General features: G+C 38.5%; 1 protein-coding gene across 1 annotated transcript; it reads left to right on the forward strand.

Moving 5' to 3' along the window:
- Positions 1-252: 252 nt before the first annotated feature.
- LOC111874193 (persulfide dioxygenase ETHE1, mitochondrial) lies at positions 253-15,529 on the forward strand. The gene is made up of 6 exons (XM_023869483.2): positions 253-671; positions 1,940-2,084; positions 3,904-4,089; positions 7,272-7,454; positions 13,574-13,690; positions 14,261-15,529. The coding sequence occupies exons 1-6, from the start codon at positions 504-506 to the stop codon at positions 14,308-14,310; spliced, it is 849 nt and encodes a 282-aa protein (XP_023725251.1). The 5' UTR covers positions 253-503; the 3' UTR covers positions 14,311-15,529.
- The last annotated feature ends 1,968 nt before the right edge of the window (positions 15,530-17,497 follow it).

Raw genomic sequence — 17,497 nt, forward strand, 5'->3', positions numbered from 1 at the left:
CAACACGCGTTTCTGGTACTGGTAACTTGGACGTTGCTACAATATGCCGATATTATTATCAAAGCCGAATAATACTGATTTGGAGTTCTCAAACTAAAAACAAGGTAAATAAAAATGCATGCCGATTCACTGCTCTCAGCTAAAATAATGGTTAAGGGCTTTAAACGTTGTCGGTTCAACTTAAATAGCTTACCAAGCACGCTGCTTTGAGATTCTAAAGTTGGTTGCTCTGATGCAGTTACATGGGTGCCAATATTATTCTCATGAGCTGTATCATGCTGATACGCAGTTCACAATTTGTAAAAATGGATGACTGTTGGAGATTCGAGATAAACAAACGTGTGATAGGGTGATTGTTATGTAAACATATTACGAAATAAGTGTGAAAATGGTCATAAGCTAGTGGTTCTTGTCTGGTATAAGACGTCGTCATTCAGGAGGCTGAGGTAACAACGTGTGTGCGTGACGAAATTTGTGTGTCAGGTGTAATTATATTGTAAGCAATGTTTTCGAAGACGTTATGTAAGGCCCTACGGGGAGGAGTGAATTCTTTCCACATAAAAGATGCGTTGAAATGCCATGTGAATAACAGTCCGAATATTTTACGACATCATCATTGCATGATGTTGCCAGAAAGTATTTCACAGTCTCCAGATTTCTTCTTCCGACAGGTAGGTCATGTCACATGTCACGTAATACTGAGAGCACGTGTACTGACGCTCCAGTCTTTTATTTTGTGTGCGCGACCGTGTGTGTATGGATTCATCTGGCTCAGGACATGGTTATATATGAAAGAAGAGAGAGCGTTTGGGTGTCGTGCATTTCCAAACCGTTGCATTTGTACAAAATTTGTTACGGTGGTAGAGGACCTCGCGAGGGAGCAGACTCTTTGTCCCCTCCCCAAATTTGGAAAACACCCCAAAAAGGAATTGTTTACTTGTTGCTTGAGAACCGTCTGTCATAGCATATTTTACGTTGTATATGGCTTAGAAAAACAAATTCCACGCTTACTCTATATTTTAAAAATTTGCAAAATGGTAAGGATTTTATTTGTGATGGGTTACTTAATTCCCTTAGAATATTAGAATTTTATAGCAGTATCGACGAGAGCAACATTATAACGTTTCAGTGTATTGCAATTCTAATTACATGTCTGCATTACGCCTGTGAGATACAGGGCATTTGGATTTCTGACATAGTTGATGACATGATTAATATCAGTATATTTCAGTACATGCCGTACATATTTGCCTGCTTTTGTATGTTATTTTGTTTGAATTTCGAAACTGCTTGTCCCAGTCCAGAATTTTGGAATGTCTGGAAGGAACTCCCCTTTGGGGTTTGTTATGCAGATAACATGGTAAACATGTATGTGGACCAATTTGTTTATGTTTTTCATAAACATCAAGATTTCTGTAAGGCATGCTGTAGCGTATTTGGTTGAGGCTCTATGCTGCGAGCCAGAAGGTCACATTGATACTCATTGATTCCCAGTGAGGTCATTGGAATTTTTTTTTTATTCAATTTACCTAATCCTTCCAGCCACACTATGGGCCTGGGGTTTACTCAGCTTCTAATAGAAATGAGTACCAAGAATCTTCCTGGGGGTAAAGGACAGCCATTGCATTAGGCTGACAACCTCACAGCAGTCTGTGAGCTGATCGTCTAGATGTCTAACAACCCTATGGGCCTCAACGACCCGTTACAGGGATAGCTTTACCCCCCCTCCCTTTGTTTGGGGGGGGATAATGTTGGGCTGAATATGATACTGGATCAAATTTAATTTTGGTATATGTTGGGTTGGGTCCAAAGGGGATGTAAAAGGATTAATGAAAATCTGAGGCCTAACTGTAATGACTGTGAACTGGTCATAATTTTATTTTAAATTACAGGAAAAATATAAAATTTGTATTTTAATTAATTCCTGTGCTCCATGCAGCTTTTTGACAATGAAAGCAGCACTTACACGTACCTTTTGGCCGACACCACCACGAAGGAAGCCATCATAATTGACCCAGTACTTGAACTTGCTGAGAGGGATGCACAGCTTATTAGAGATTTGGGATTAACTTTGAAGTATGCAAGTAAGTAAAAGCTGATGGATTTTGAACCCGCTAGATACAATGTGGTAATTTTCTCATTGTTGTTATCCCGGTGCTACCAGATTTTCTGAGAAGTAGTGGGTCCAGAACAGGGTCCACTCAGCCTCATGAGGATAATTGAGGACCTGTTTCAAAGAAATAGCAGCTCCGGTCTAGAAAACTGAGATTAACAGCCTTGGGGATCTGCTGTGCTGACCACATGACACCCTCTATCTGCAAAAGTTGGCACTAACTTTGCTGACAAGTGGCGGTCGCTCTGTCAGTATAATTCACTTGTGGACTACAGGCTACGAAGTTTGTTTTTGTTTGTTTTTTCATTATCCTTCATAATAACCAAAATTCACTAACACACATGTTTAGGTTTATGTCGTTTTGTTCCTGTGGAAAGTCCCTCGATTCTTATGATGAGTTACAGTAGTATATATTTAGGATGTTGATCTCTTGAGTATGAACTTGTGTGATCTTGTATGTTTAAAAGTGTCTTGCTTCAACTTTCTCACATTCTGAATACCTTCCTATGGATGTGTTTAGAATGTATCTTGAAGTGTATATTCATTGCAATGGAATCCTGATTTAATACCTTGATCTAAAATGTTCATCTTGATGTTCAATTTCTGAAATCCCACCCACATTAAATATTAATCCATGAATTAGATTCCATATGGAGGAGCTAATATTTGCTCATGTGATCATTAATTTCCCAGAATTGTATAGAACTGGAAGGTTCTTACCACATTCACAAGAGTCCGCAATTGGTCACTGTCCTGAACCATATTAATCCACTCCTCACTCTCCCATTGTATTTAAGATCTGTTTTAATATCCTCCCATCTATGCAGAAGTCTTCCAGGTGATATCCTCCCTTTAGGTTTTTGTGTCAAAACTTTGTATGCATTTGTTTTCTCCCAAATATGCTGCAGGCCACACAAATCTCATGTCACCCGTGGTTTGATCATCCGAATAGCATTTGGACAAGGAGGGCAAATTGTGCACCTCCTCATTATACAGTTTTATCCATCCTTCTGTTACTTCCTTGCTGTTAGGTCTAAATATTCTCCTCAGCACTCAGTTCCAAGATACCCCCAGTAGCCACATTATCGTATATCAGCATTAAATTCTATCCTTTTAAAATTTCCTTCAGTTTAGTGTCCAGATTCACAGCATCTCTTCCGCTAGCCTTGAATCACTAAAATGGGATTCTGACATGTATTTTATATATTTTTCTTAACATACATAAAATTGTTTTACTTCTGTTTTATTTCTTTCATGATTTTCGACATATCTAAACTGTTTTTCATCAAATGAAAATAGTTCTACAATTGAAACTGCAGAAAGAATGGAAATATTTTGAAAGTGATATAATGATAAAAACTCCGTCTCAAGTGCAAACAATATATTTTGTGTCTTTGATCTTGTTCCCCTACACTACATGTTTCGGCCTCAGACGGCCATCATCAGGTGTATAACACTCACGTCGCTGTCACACTGCACCCAGCTCAAAATTTAACATTTAAAAATACTTTCCTTGTTATTATCAACTTCTACTTCGTTGATAACTGTCTGGTTTGTAGATTATTTTATCTTACACACGTTAATTTTGACTTTGTTGTAATAGCACTATAATAAAATCTTTAGTTCTAATTTTAAAAACCTTTAAAATTCTTTCCTAAATTTTAAAATTTTTAAAATACCCATTCTGTTACTCTAACTCCTTTGTTTTGAAGAAATGGGTCAGAGTATGTAACCATATATGTCGTGAAATGGATGGTGTGCTATTTTGAGGCAATGCTGTTGATGTACAGTGAACACCCACATGCATGCAGACCATGTGACTGGCACTGGGTTGCTCAAAAAGCTGCTGCCGGGCTCGAAGAGCCTCATCTCGAAGTCCAGTGGAGCACAAGCTGATATTTATGTTGAGGAGGGCGTTGATATTCAGTTTGGGCGTCATCGACTTTCAGTGAGAGCCACGCCAGGACACACAAATGGTACACAAGCTGTGTTGTTCTTAAACATTTAGGTATCTCATCATATATCGAATCAAAAATATTTTTAAGAAATATATTTTGAATCAAGACAAAATGATTTGTGTCATCTATGTGGTTATTTTAGTACAGGTAGTAATTTTCATTAGAAGATCACTGTCTTGTGGAATATGCCTTTTAGTCTAATATGTTGACATTTTGAAGGAATACACTGCTTCTATCTTCTCTCAATACATACACATGGCATGTTTCTACCCTGTATGTCTATATGTGCCAGACTGTACTGTATCACTTGTTAGAAGGCAATAATCTTCATAGACATTGCTGTGAGAACATCAAATCTCACAGACTTCATTTTCTTTGAATTTTCTGTTCCTCCAGTCTGATATTTAGTTATGTTTGCTGTTCACTAAATAATCGTGCAATGAACCATATAGCAGGTCCACAAGATATGTTCCGTGTTTCAGAGTATTATATATTCATAATGATGGTATATCAAAACCTGAATTGATGACACACACACTTAGAATTTACATTAGTAAAGTTACATGTTTGCGTCTTTTGTAATGAGGCAGATACTGTCACCAAGTTCTGTCTTGGGCCAAACACCTTTTTGGAACATTGACCTGTGTACTAATCAGGATGGTGTAGTAATAATGCTTTGGACTTGTATTTGGCAGGTACTCAGTTGAAATCTCAGTTAAGACACTGGCAATCCTGACTGGGGTTTTCTGTGTTTTTCCCACAGCCCCTATAAGCAAATTCAAATATAGCATGTTGATTATGCCACAGTTGCTTCCACCCAAACCCCTTCAAGTTCATCATCGATCCAACTGTTTGACACTATATAGTCTAATTACTAACAGTATCATAAAATACACTATAAATGAGGGGACCTACATTGTGAAATCTAACATCACTGATTGCTTTTTATAATTACAGTTCCCTTGGTAGCTAATGTGATAATTGAAATTACAAAATATACTGCAAAACAAGTGACCTGTTTAGCAAAATCTTACATTACTTAATGCATCTTATAATTCCAGTTCACTTGGTAACTAATGCCATAATTCAAATTACAGAATGTACTACAAAAGGTAACCTTTTTAGTGAAATATAACTTTACTGACTGCATTTTATAAGTCCAGTTCTCTTGGTAACTAAAGCAGTAATTAAAATTACAGTCTTCAGGGATATGATGTCATGTAGTTTGGCCTACAGGTACCAGCATTTTGGAGGGACCTGCTGCCTCTCTTTTTAAGGCAGAAGAGTGTTCTTCCAAAACATTGTTATACATCTACCAAACTGCACGGAGTCACATCCCAGAAGACTATGCCCTAGACATCTCTGTGATAACTTCAAATCATGTATAATGCAATAATAATTTAAAATGGATTTTAGCGGCTTTCTAATTGCCACCATATTAGACTGAGCCCCTACTTCTTAAAACCTTCACACTTTTTTGTTTTTATATTACCTGTACAAATTAACATATTGGAAATTATTTTGCAGTGGAATGCAAACAGATTAATTCTCAGTAAGCAGTATAAACATTAAAACATACGTCATAACATCATATACAGTAAAACTTGGTTATAGCAACATCGGTTTCTGTGACACCTTGTCTATTGCGTCAAATATTCAATGGTACGAACTAATTCCTCATAAAGCAACTGTTTTTATACCTTGCTTAGTACGACATGCACAAATGCATCAACCTCGTATGTAACGTCATTTTCATTCCTGAATTTCTCTGATATGGACATTGAACGTAATTTAGAAAGTGTGTATTGGGCAAGTAACAGGAAACAGATGAAGATAACTGATTACTGTACTCGTATCTAGGTACAGTAAGGCACAACAATTGATGTAATCTACTGTAATTTGGTGAGTAGGCCTACCTTTAATATACAGTATTAGTGCGGTGTGTATTGTCAGTGAAAAGCGCTGTAATATGTCTTTGATATTACACATTTGGGCAATTCCACGTTAATGTTACGTTAGTCTGTACTTAACTACGTATTTCACTAAAATATGCAACATTTTAATTCGGTTTTTGGTAGATTTTTGCGTGACTAACATAAGGCTACTGTGGAAGTGCCCATTTCGGTTACAACGACATTCGTTTATAACGACACTATTTTCAGGTCCCTTTGATGACGTTATAACCAAGTTCTACTGTACTTTGTTGTCTACCTCAAGGTGATTTCTCTTCTGTCTCTTTATTTTTTATTCTTTTTTTCTCTTCTCCTTGCTCTTCTGTCCCCTCCTTATTGTTATGCCATTAATTTACTGATGTTCCCATTATGCTCTATATCTGTATAAATACACTACCAAAACACTCATAAGTTATGAAGCTGCCACAAATAAAAACTCTTACAAATATATTTTATCTGGTATAAAGATAAATTGTAGCTGTTATGATTGTACTCTTGGTTATGAGACTGTAGTTTGGTAGGCGATTATCAGTGTTTTGGAAGAATCGTACATATCCATCTTCAGGGTACAGGAAGGATAGTCACAAATTGGAAGCATTATGCTCCTCTGAAACATATGTAACCACTTATGAGACTGTACCACCATGGAAACCACAGATATTATGAAATTTTAATTGTGTTTGCTTGATAGTATAATAGATGAGGTCTTGTTCAAGAATAAAATGTCAGTATTATCATACACATAAAGAAACAAGTAAGTAAAACTCAAATCTCAGAATACAAATTTCTTAATATCATCTCAGAAATGCAAAAATAGTGTAACACTCATTGAGAAGTCAGTGAGAAATCTCATCATTTGTTACATAACCTTTTGTACTATTAACATCCCCAGCTTTCTCCCATATTCCTTTCTAGTCCTGTGTGTTACAAATGCCATCTCATACAAATAACACACACAAATAGTTGATCTTAAACATTCTCCTTTATATAGTATAGTATTATTTCACATATCTACATGAAAATATTATCAGTACTTGCAGCATAGACACAATACTTTAAAACAAAAGACTGCTCATTTCTTCATGACCTTTTGAGACAAGTCAGCTTTGAGATGTTGAAGTTAGTCTCAAGAATATATCCAGATGCAGTGTTGAACTTCATTACATTGGTAGTTTGAACATATTCTCACAATTTGTAATCTCCATATAATATTGCGGTCAAAATATTATTAACATTTCTTGTTAACAGGTTGTGTGACATACGTGAGTCATGAACAAGGTGTAGCCTTCACTGGTGATGCACTGCTCATCAGGGGCTGTGGTCGCACTGACTTCCAGGAAGGAAATTCCAAAACACTGTACAACTCTGTCCATAGTCAGATTTTTACGCTTCCAGATAGCTTTAAGCTCTATCCTGCACATGACTACAAAGGTTAGTTGAAAGACGAATTTGAGCTTCACACTGTTGTAACTGTAACTGGCATGTGACACTGTATGGTTTGGTAGATAGTTACCAGTGCAGTGGGGGAATCTGCTGCCCCCAGCTGCAGGATAGGAGAGTAAGCCAAGTATGGAAATGATACACATACAGGAAAGAAGGACTGGAACTGTGGACAGACCAGTAGGAAATGATGCCACTAAGAAATGAGAACTATACTGAGGGAAGAATATTCAAGGGGTGCAGGGGAATGTAGGAGGGACAGAATGTAGGTGAGAAGATGAACAGCAGTAGAAATAAAATAGATAACAAGAACAGAATTCAGTGAATACATAGGGTGGAGTAAAAGTTTCCTCCGTGCTTAATTAAACACTGGCCATGAAGACACATGGGAGTGAAGGTATAGCTCCACCATTCTTGACCTCTGCCTTAGATGGAGGTGAGTGGTCAGCTTCATCCATCAGCTATTTTAATCCCCTAGTACCCACTGGACAAGAGGCTGGGTGGCCTTCACATCTGGTCTGGACACTTTGAAGAAGAGAAAAGTCTCTTGCCCCTCCCAGGAGTCAAACCCCAGCCATCCATTTTGTAGCCTCTCGGTGTGCCAGTTGAGTTACCCTGACTGCATGGGGTGAAATAAGTTAATAAAAAATAATGTAAAACTAAAGTGACAGATGTTCAAGGCAAAGCTTCAGAGAACAAACAGCAGGAAAACATAAACTAAACAAGAATGAAGTAGTGAATGGGGAATTAAATTAACCAGTGTAGATGTGTGGGGGGAGGAGCTGGGATAGCGCAGTTGGTTTAGTGACTGGATGGGCTGGAATACCAAGGGGTCGGAGTTCAAGTCCTGGTAGGATCAAGAAATTCCTCTTCTACACTTCATCCAGACCAGTTCTGGGGCCCACCCAGTCTCCTTTCCAATGTGTACTGGGGGCTCTTTCCCCGGGGGATAAAGATGTCAGGGCATGAAGCTGACTACTCACCTTGAACTAGTGCCAAGGCCAAGAAAACATGGATCTATACATCCACCCCGCCAAGTGCCTTAATGTGCAATGCTTAATTAGTTAAACATTGGCAACTTTACCTTTAGACGTGTGGTGAGAGGAAGGGACAAACCAAAGCTGTTGTCTTCAGTGCCCATAATGCTGGTCATCCTTCCCTATAGCAGAACAGCTTTCTTACATGCTCATCTTACATCTCCACCATGTTAATACAGGCAGAAAATTGTTCCAAAACATTGGCAGTGTTCTGCTAGATTTATTGATAAAAGTTTCAGATGGCAGTAATCTCCATGGTACATTGCCTCAGTTATCAAACTGTAAAAGATTTGGTAAATATCATTCACCGTCTGTTTTAAATTACTGTCCCAGAATTTGTTGGGAAGAACTGAGGAAAACTATGAAATACCTTAAGATAGCAAGCTTCTGGGTTGAGAGTTGAACTGAGGATCTTCTCAATATAAAACATGAAAGCCAGGTAAGCTACCCCATTCAGTACCATTCATATCACACTATAATTTCCCAATGTTATATTTTAGCGTCCTGTTGCACTGATTTAAGTCCATGATTTATTTAATCCGTCTTGCAGTGCATACACTCATTTATCTTCTTCTCTCCCTCGCACATACCCAGGAAGCCCAACAGTATAACACACGCAGTCGCAGGAGCACGACACAACAAAAGCATAACACACAAGATAATGAAGGAGTGCTCCAACAAAGGAGAATGGGCGTGACTGACGTAGTGAGGGGCGACGTAGCGATGTGGTATCCTGAACAATTTTAATATTTTTAACGTTTGACAATGTATATGATAGATACATATTTTAGTTATTTTAATGTGTGAACATGGCATGCAATGAACTGGTTTGACGTGGATAAGTAAGCACCTGAAGATGGCATTATTATGCCGAAACATGTAGTGCGAGGGAGAGAAGAAGATAAATGAGTGTATGCACTGCAAGACGGATTAAATAAATCATGGACTATAATTTCCCACCTGATACTAAATAACTCTCATATTTGATACAGCATTATGTATTAATTATGCAAGAAACAGGCAGTCAGCAAACTAAACTTATTAGGGCAGGATGTTCTGACACTGTGTTGCATGCAACACGCTATTTCTGCCTTTGCTTTTAACCTTCAGTTAGGATAGTGACTAAATAAGGCATGATGTAAGATGTTTCTAACATCTTAAGTTGGTTTTAGGTGTTGTTTGATGTTTTCATGAGACATGGTTGCAGTTACTAATTTCCCTTTCATTAGTGTTGGACACATTCATGATGAATGCTGGATTTCCTGTAAGCTGTTGACATGATCTGAGTACAGAATGATGTCAGGAGCCAGTATAGTGACAAGGCTAGGACAGCTGAAGAACTGGGATTCAATTCCAAGCAGAAGCAAGAGATTTTTCTTTCACAGTTTCCAGACTAAACTGTGGAACGCACCCAGCCCCGTGTCCAGTGACTACCATGCCCTTTCCCTGGGGATCAAGCTTCTGGGATGTGAAGACAACCACTCGCCTTCATCAAGTATAGAGGTTAAGAATGTAGGGAGCTATACCTCCATTCCCCACACATCATGCCCTGGTGCTTAATTAAGCACTGGGATGACTTAATCTCTTCCTAACAGGAAGATGTGTCATAATTTACTCTTTAATTAGAAGCTACAGTGCTCATTTGAAGACAGTGATTATTTTAGCTGCCATCTCCTTCATTTTCTCCTAGCCTTTCCAAGGCACAGTCCTTGAAGTATGCCAGAGTTCATTCCTGTGTTGATCAGATGTCAGTGTGCCACATGGAAGGCGGTGCATTTAAGTTTGAACTGTGGTCGAACATGGTCTGTGCAAATAGATGACAGGACCAAGAATTTAGTTGCATCTTCTTTATATCTCTCATCTTTACATGAGAATCTTATGCATTTCTATAGTCCTTTTTGCTGCTATAATAAAGAAGGAAGATGAATGGTACTGTCTCTTAGAATATGACACCATTTAATCCAGTAGATGTTAACAGACGTTTTGGAGAATCATATGGCTCAATGTTATAGGTTGAAAAGTAACCAGCAAGAAACATGTGGCAAGCTGTGCTGGAGGCAGCTTATTCTGCCAAAATGCTTATGAACTTCTGGATTACACGTCACATCCCAGCAGACAGTTCGACTCATAGTCTCCACTATGAGAACCTCAAATCTGGCAAAGAAATAAGTTGTTTATTTATGACTATAGTTTTGCTGCAGGGCTCACTTGGACAGTGAGTGATAGTGATGTACTTGAAGCCCAGTAACAGTTGGCCACATTGTTTATAGAGACTGAATGTGTTTCGTTGGAATTCTGATTCCATGCCAATAAACATGCATTCATATGAAGAGAGCATTCAGAACTTCAAACTAAATATGGGCTGTGACTCAGAAACATCCAAGCTGCAGAGTTCATTTTGAGCAGATGCTGCCTTTCTGATTATGTTCAACTCAAATTGTGTTGCTTTGTTTTCTCTTTCCATTTTATAGTTATGTGTAATAATGTTGGTGTGATTAAATTGTTCTATTCATTTGTTTAAAATTCCAAATTTATATTGCTTTACTTGACACATGTTTTGAAGGATTTTACTCTGAATCTCTTATCATGTATAACTTTTCTGTAATTCTGCTTAAGCACATAAAGAGACAAGAGTGAAATTTTGATAAAGGGAATGATGAACTCAAGAAAATTTCAAATCTGGAAAATATTGTTTGTTCTCAACCATTTCCCCATACACAGATGGAAAGTTAACGTGAAAATGAATCGGAGAAACGAAGTTTGAAGCCATGGACCAGATTTAACAGGCTGATGAAAATGTTCGCTTTTAGGCTTACATAAACAAGTCCATGATTTATGCTAACCATCTTACAGTGTACACACTTTATCACCTTACTCTTCTCTTTTGCACTACATGTTTCAGCACTAATATGCCATCTTCAGGTGCATTTTCTCTATGCACATCTTAACTACTGCATTGCATGCACCTGAAGATGGCACATTAGTACTGAAACATGTAGTGCAAAAGAGAAGAGTAAGGTGATAGAGTGTGTGCACTGTAAGACGGTTAGCATAAATCGTGGACATGAGTCAGTGCAACAGGATGCTAAAATATAACATTACATAAAGAAGGTGTTGAATCTCCATACCCAATAACAGTATGGAATTTCTTGAGTGACTGTAACTATTTTGGGGGGGGGATGAAATGGGCCCGGTATGTCACACACATGGGGGCAGAGAAGAATGCATACAGGGTTTTGGTGGGAAAACCAGAAAGAAAGAGATCTCTCAGAAGATATTGTTGCGTGTTGGGTGTATAACGTGACAGATAACTTCACGCCATGCTGATTATAGCAAATTTTATTTCACATTCGCTCTTACAATCACGCAGTTTACAGATTCAACATTACTGCCATTGGCAGTATCACAAATACTGGACTGCAGTCAACTGGTGACTGACTCACTGCTGGCTAACTCGTAACTGCTGTGAATAGTTTTCGCTGCTCCTTATTTAGCCTCGTTCTGGACAACACAGAAAACAGCCACATAATAGGCGCCGTGTTGCTAGCAACGCTGTTGGGAATTGTTTACTGCTGCCTAGCAACCGTGGCATCCCTTGACCACATCACCGCTGGCGGGGAAGGGGAGGGAGTGTTGACTCAACTATTCCCCTAGTAATGACAGTGCTCTGATGATGTTACGTCACCGCTGGCAGGGGGAGGGGTGTCCTGCATAGCGCAACACGTCACAATATCAACATAGGTGGGAGGATAATATTTAAATGGATCGTAGAGAAATAGGATGGACTGTTAGCAGGTTCTTGTGAGTATGATGAGTGACCTTCGGGTTCCACAAAATGTTTGGAAATGCTTCAGTAAGTGCGGGACTGGCAGCTTCCCAAGAAGGATTCAACTCCATGGAGTGAGTGAGTTACAAAGTTGAACAGCATCTTCCTCCACTTTCCATGCCAAACTCGTGTGTCCATTTCTTGGTGTCTTGTTTACTCCAGCTCAGCAAAGTCATCCTCATCATAACCTTCTTGATTTAACTACTGTTACACTACTAGGAGGACAGTACATATCCTGGTGTTGCATCGAGGTCCCATTTACCTCAGGACAGCTTGTTTTGCCTCTTATAGACATAACCTTTTCCATGTGCTTAATTAAGCACTGCACCATGAAGATATAGGGGGAAGTGGAGACATAACTCCATGCATTTATAACCTTTGCACTGCAAGGAGGTGAGTGGTCAGCTTCACACCACTCCACTTTAACTCTGGGATAGAGCCTTTGGTACACATTAGATGAAGGAGTTTGGGAGGTTTTTGGAACTGGTCTGGACATTGTAGAGAAGAGGAACATCTCTTTCCCCATTCAGGAATTGAACCCTGATTACTTGCTTGTCCAGCCCATAACCTAGTCCCTACACCAACTGAGATATCCCTTTTCATAGATGTAATATATCAGTCATTGTGGCAGAGCGCTAATGCTCTTCTCAGTTACGAATTCTAGCTGTCATGAGTTGGGATTTTGATTGTTTTCTCCAGTCCCTCCAAGTGAATGCTGGGGCAGTACAATAAATTAAGATGAAAATTGGTACTCTCTTGTTACTTAATCTCCTGGCTAACAAATTAAGTAATATTCTACTACTGAAAATTCCTTATAGCTAAAAATAAGAACAGAGTGTGTGATAGCTCAGTTGATGGAGCAACTAGGCTACTGGTTGGACAGATGAATGAGGTTTCCAGTCCCAACATTTTTCTTTTCTTCACAGCATTAAAACTGGTTATAGAACTCACCCAGCCTCACATCTAATGGTACTGGGGGCTCTTTCCTCAGAGGTAAAGTGGCTAGGGTATGAAGCTGACCATTCACTTCCATCTAGTGCCAAGGTTTAGAATATGTGGTGTTATACCTCCACTGTTCCATGGTTCTTCAAGGTTTCATGCTTAATTTAGTCAAAGGACAAATTTACATTCTTATAAAAATAAGAACTTCCTGTAGTCTGTTTCATTCAGTGCGTGAAGTTTGCGTTGCCTAACTGCATGGAAGTAGGGACATGAAATTATACGACCATTATCTCTGACTGTTATAGGTCAAACCACCACAACAGTTGGAGAAGAGAAGCATTACAACCCACGGCTCACCAAACCACTGGATGAATTCATCAAAATAATGGAGAATCTTAACTTACCTTATCCAAAAATGATTGGTAAGTTGGAAGTTGTTTTTGCTCAATTGTTATGGAGAAATAAAGGAAATGTATGTGGAGATCGCAGGTTCCTCCAAAATGTTAGTAATTACACACAAGATTAAGTCAAATCACAGTCCAGAAGACCTCAGTTTAAACCTTCACACTACTGTGAAGGCAGCAAAATTCAGAAGTTTCATATTGTCTGACAAGTAAGCTTTACATTAGAGATTTTTATATTTTTATTTTCATTGTGAAAATATAGAACTCATGCCATCTGTTGTTCCTGTATGGGAACTACTAGTAGAGAAGTCAGAGAATGTAAAGGATAATGTTATAACACTCAGGATATGATCATAATGTGATTGCAAATTTATAAATTTGGTGCCAGCAGGTTTTAGACAGTGAATCTCTAAGAAAATCATGATATGAGAAGACTTCTAATATAAGATATAGAAGGTTTAAGAGTCTCTCCCAGAGACATAACTATTCTGTTCCCCCCCCCAATTTCTAGTAACTGAGAGGAGTACTCTGTTCCTTTCATATCCATGTTAATGTAAATTGTTTGTATGTCCTTTTATGTGTTTGCAGATAGGGCTGTGCCTGCTAACAGAGTCTGTGGCCTGCATGACCTACCTTGAGCAGTTCTGCTGTCAGATGAGTTCTGTAGAAGTGCAGTATTTGTCAGAATTACTGTCACATGTATCTGTCATTTCATACCAAGTATACCATTTTTATAAATTTATATATTTTTGTTACTGTAGTGTATGATTTATATGTATAATAGGAAATGGTTTATGATTCACTCTGTGTGCTATTTATGGGATGTGGGGCACAATTACCTTAGTGTCTGACAGACAGCAATAATTGTCAGCCCGAACTCATCATTTGATAACACGTGTAGAATGGCAAAGAAATGTGGGAGAAAGAAGGGGAACATAGAAGTAGAGAAATTATGTAACTAATGAAAGGACTTGCCATTGGATTTGTGCTAGGCCTTTTCCACTAGTACATCTTAGTATTATGGCACTGAGATTTTTATAGAACTCGGTTAGAGTCTTATGTAAAATTCTGTTCATATCTTTTATTTGACTTGTGTATGAAATGTAGCAGTTTAGAGATGGTATTAGCCATAAAATTGTTTCATTCCTAAGTACAGAAATAACATTCTTGTCACATTCTGTACCATGTACAAGTACTGGGATTTCACCTCCTGCATATCAGTTCTTCCATGAAATCTGGATTTTGATCTTACTGCATTCAGAATGTAAATAGAAAACAACCTGTGGAAAACAATAGACATTCACTGCACATTTCAACTCTTATAACCTTCAACAGGCCACCCTTGGGACGTTTCCATGTGTTTGAATGACAACATATGTCACATGACACACAGGAAATTTCAGTCTGTCACGTGACAGGATTGGCAGTGGCTATGTTAAGTCACTCTTTTATATAAACTAATGATTACAGTAAGTGTAGGATAAGTGCTAATTTTAGCAGGCATAACTATAAAATAAGATGTTTTCTTGTTACATTTGATACGTTGCTTAAATGTGGAACTAATTTTATCTGTATATAACAGATGGATTGTGTTCTTTTGATGGTATTGATGTATAAAATGCCTGTCACATAATGACATAAAAATGAAAGTACTAGAAAATGGTATATATAAAAAAATGTCATGACTGTCCTTGCTGAGAAAATGTGTAACAGCTTAAGGCACAATATGTAGGCTTCTTTCAGAAGTCTTTAAGAAAGAGTGCAAATGCTCCAAAATGTTATTGCTTCTACATTATACATACAGTATAAAATCCTTAAAATTCTCATATTAAAAATATATATCAAGGATGATCTTCATCTCTTAGTATTTCTTTGTATTTTGGTCCTTCTCTACTTCCTTGTAATTTTTCAGTGTGATCCATACATACCATCCATATCCTGGTTTTGGAATCAGATTTTAAAAATGTCTGATTTATTAAAAATAAAAAGTGGCAAATACATCTATTAAAGAATTTCATTAAAGATGTATAGCATACAGAAGCATGATTTGCCTTTATTAAAATGAGCTTTAATAACTCAGTGAGTACAGTGTCTACATTATGGGTTGGATGACAGGAGGACTGTGGTTTGATTCCCAGCGAAGGAGAAGTTTTTTCTTTGTTACCATAGTAGCATAGTTCACCTAGTGTGGGGTGGAGTCCAAGTGGGTCCACTCGGCACGGCAGCCACTGATTGGCCTATTGTACCAGCCCCGGGTGATTATGATGATGGAGAATTTGGTGGAATGAAGGTTGGCAGGGGAAACCGAAGTACTCAGAGAAAACCCGCACCAGCGCCACTTTGTGCATCACAAATCCCACTTGACCAGACATGGAATCGAACCCGGGCTGCCGCAGTGGGAAGCCAGCAACTAACCACTTGAGCTATGACATGGACTAGTAGTGTAGTTGTTTGAGGCACTATGCTACAAGCCAGAAGGTCGCAGGTTCAAGTCTCGATGAGGTTATTGGATTTTTCCAATTGACCTAATCTTTCCAGCCACACTATGGCCCCGTGGTTGTCTCAGCCTCTAACAGAAATGAGTACCAGGAATATTCTTGGGGGTAAAGGGCTGACAACCTTGCCACCATCTATGAGCTGATTGGCTAGAAAATGTGGGAACCTCAACATCTCACAACCCTATGGGCCTCCAAAGCCTGTTACAGGGATACCTTTACAATATCCAGACCAGCTCTGGAGCCTATCCAGACTCCTGCCCAGTAGATACTGTGGCTCTGTCCCCAGGGGAAAAGGAGTTTGGATCAAACCTGACCTTTCACCTCCATCTAGAACTGAAGCTTGAGAAAGAATGGAGCTGTACCACCATTCCTCCATACACCAACATGCAGCAGCAGAAGACTAAAATAAATATACTTTCACAATTTTTCTTTATTTCTGAACATACTGCTTAACTCAGTACAAAACTTAATCAGCATGTGTCTTCCTAATAATACCATTAACATTGTATTTGAATCAGTGAACCCTTACTGGACATGGGATGCACTGTTGTGATGTGTGTATGTGGTCAGCAAGTCTAGTGTCACATTTGTCCATACAAATATTTTTACCCCCAAATTAGCATCCTGCTTTAAGCCTACATCAATAGGATCATTGTATCTTCCTGGCTCTAATTCTGGTACCTCTTAAGTGAATGAAATTAAGAAGCAGCTGAGTGACTAGCATACTCATATATCTGATATAACCTGACTTAATGAAAATTTATAAATCTAAACCACCAATGTATGTGTCTTTTCTCAGATGGCTGTTTCCCACACATCTTGAAACTAACCTAATCCAAACCACCTTAATGCCATCAGCTCCTTCTGGGCACCTGATTATCACACATCTTTACCTAACGTAAATCCAGAACAACCCAAATTCCTGGGTTTCTGGTGCATATGCACCAAACCTTAACTGAACCTAAAATAATCCATGAGTGATACCTCATGAGCTTGTTTCTTCCAGGTTGCACAGTCCACACACATCCTTGTCTTTGCCTGACACATTCTCCAGAACCAGTTCGGTATCTATTGTCGGTACATCATGTGGCGTAATACACATCTCACTTTGAGTTCGCAGCGTTGCACATGTGCTGTTAATTTTAGTGATATATTTTTAGTAATTTCTAGCTCATACAATTCCATTATTGTTTAGTCATCCTTAATTATCTATCCAATTTGTGTGGAGCTTGTAATTTCAGAAACATTTTCTGCACAAGTGTATGGTTGACTGTTCCTATTCATATGTAAGTGATGACTGTGTGTAATAGATGTATTTATTTTCAAG

Source organism: Cryptotermes secundus, unplaced genomic scaffold (assembly GCF_002891405.2).
Source record: "Cryptotermes secundus unplaced genomic scaffold, Csec_1.0 scaffold26, whole genome shotgun sequence".
In the NCBI taxonomy this organism is placed as follows: domain Eukaryota; kingdom Metazoa; phylum Arthropoda; class Insecta; order Blattodea; family Kalotermitidae; genus Cryptotermes; species Cryptotermes secundus.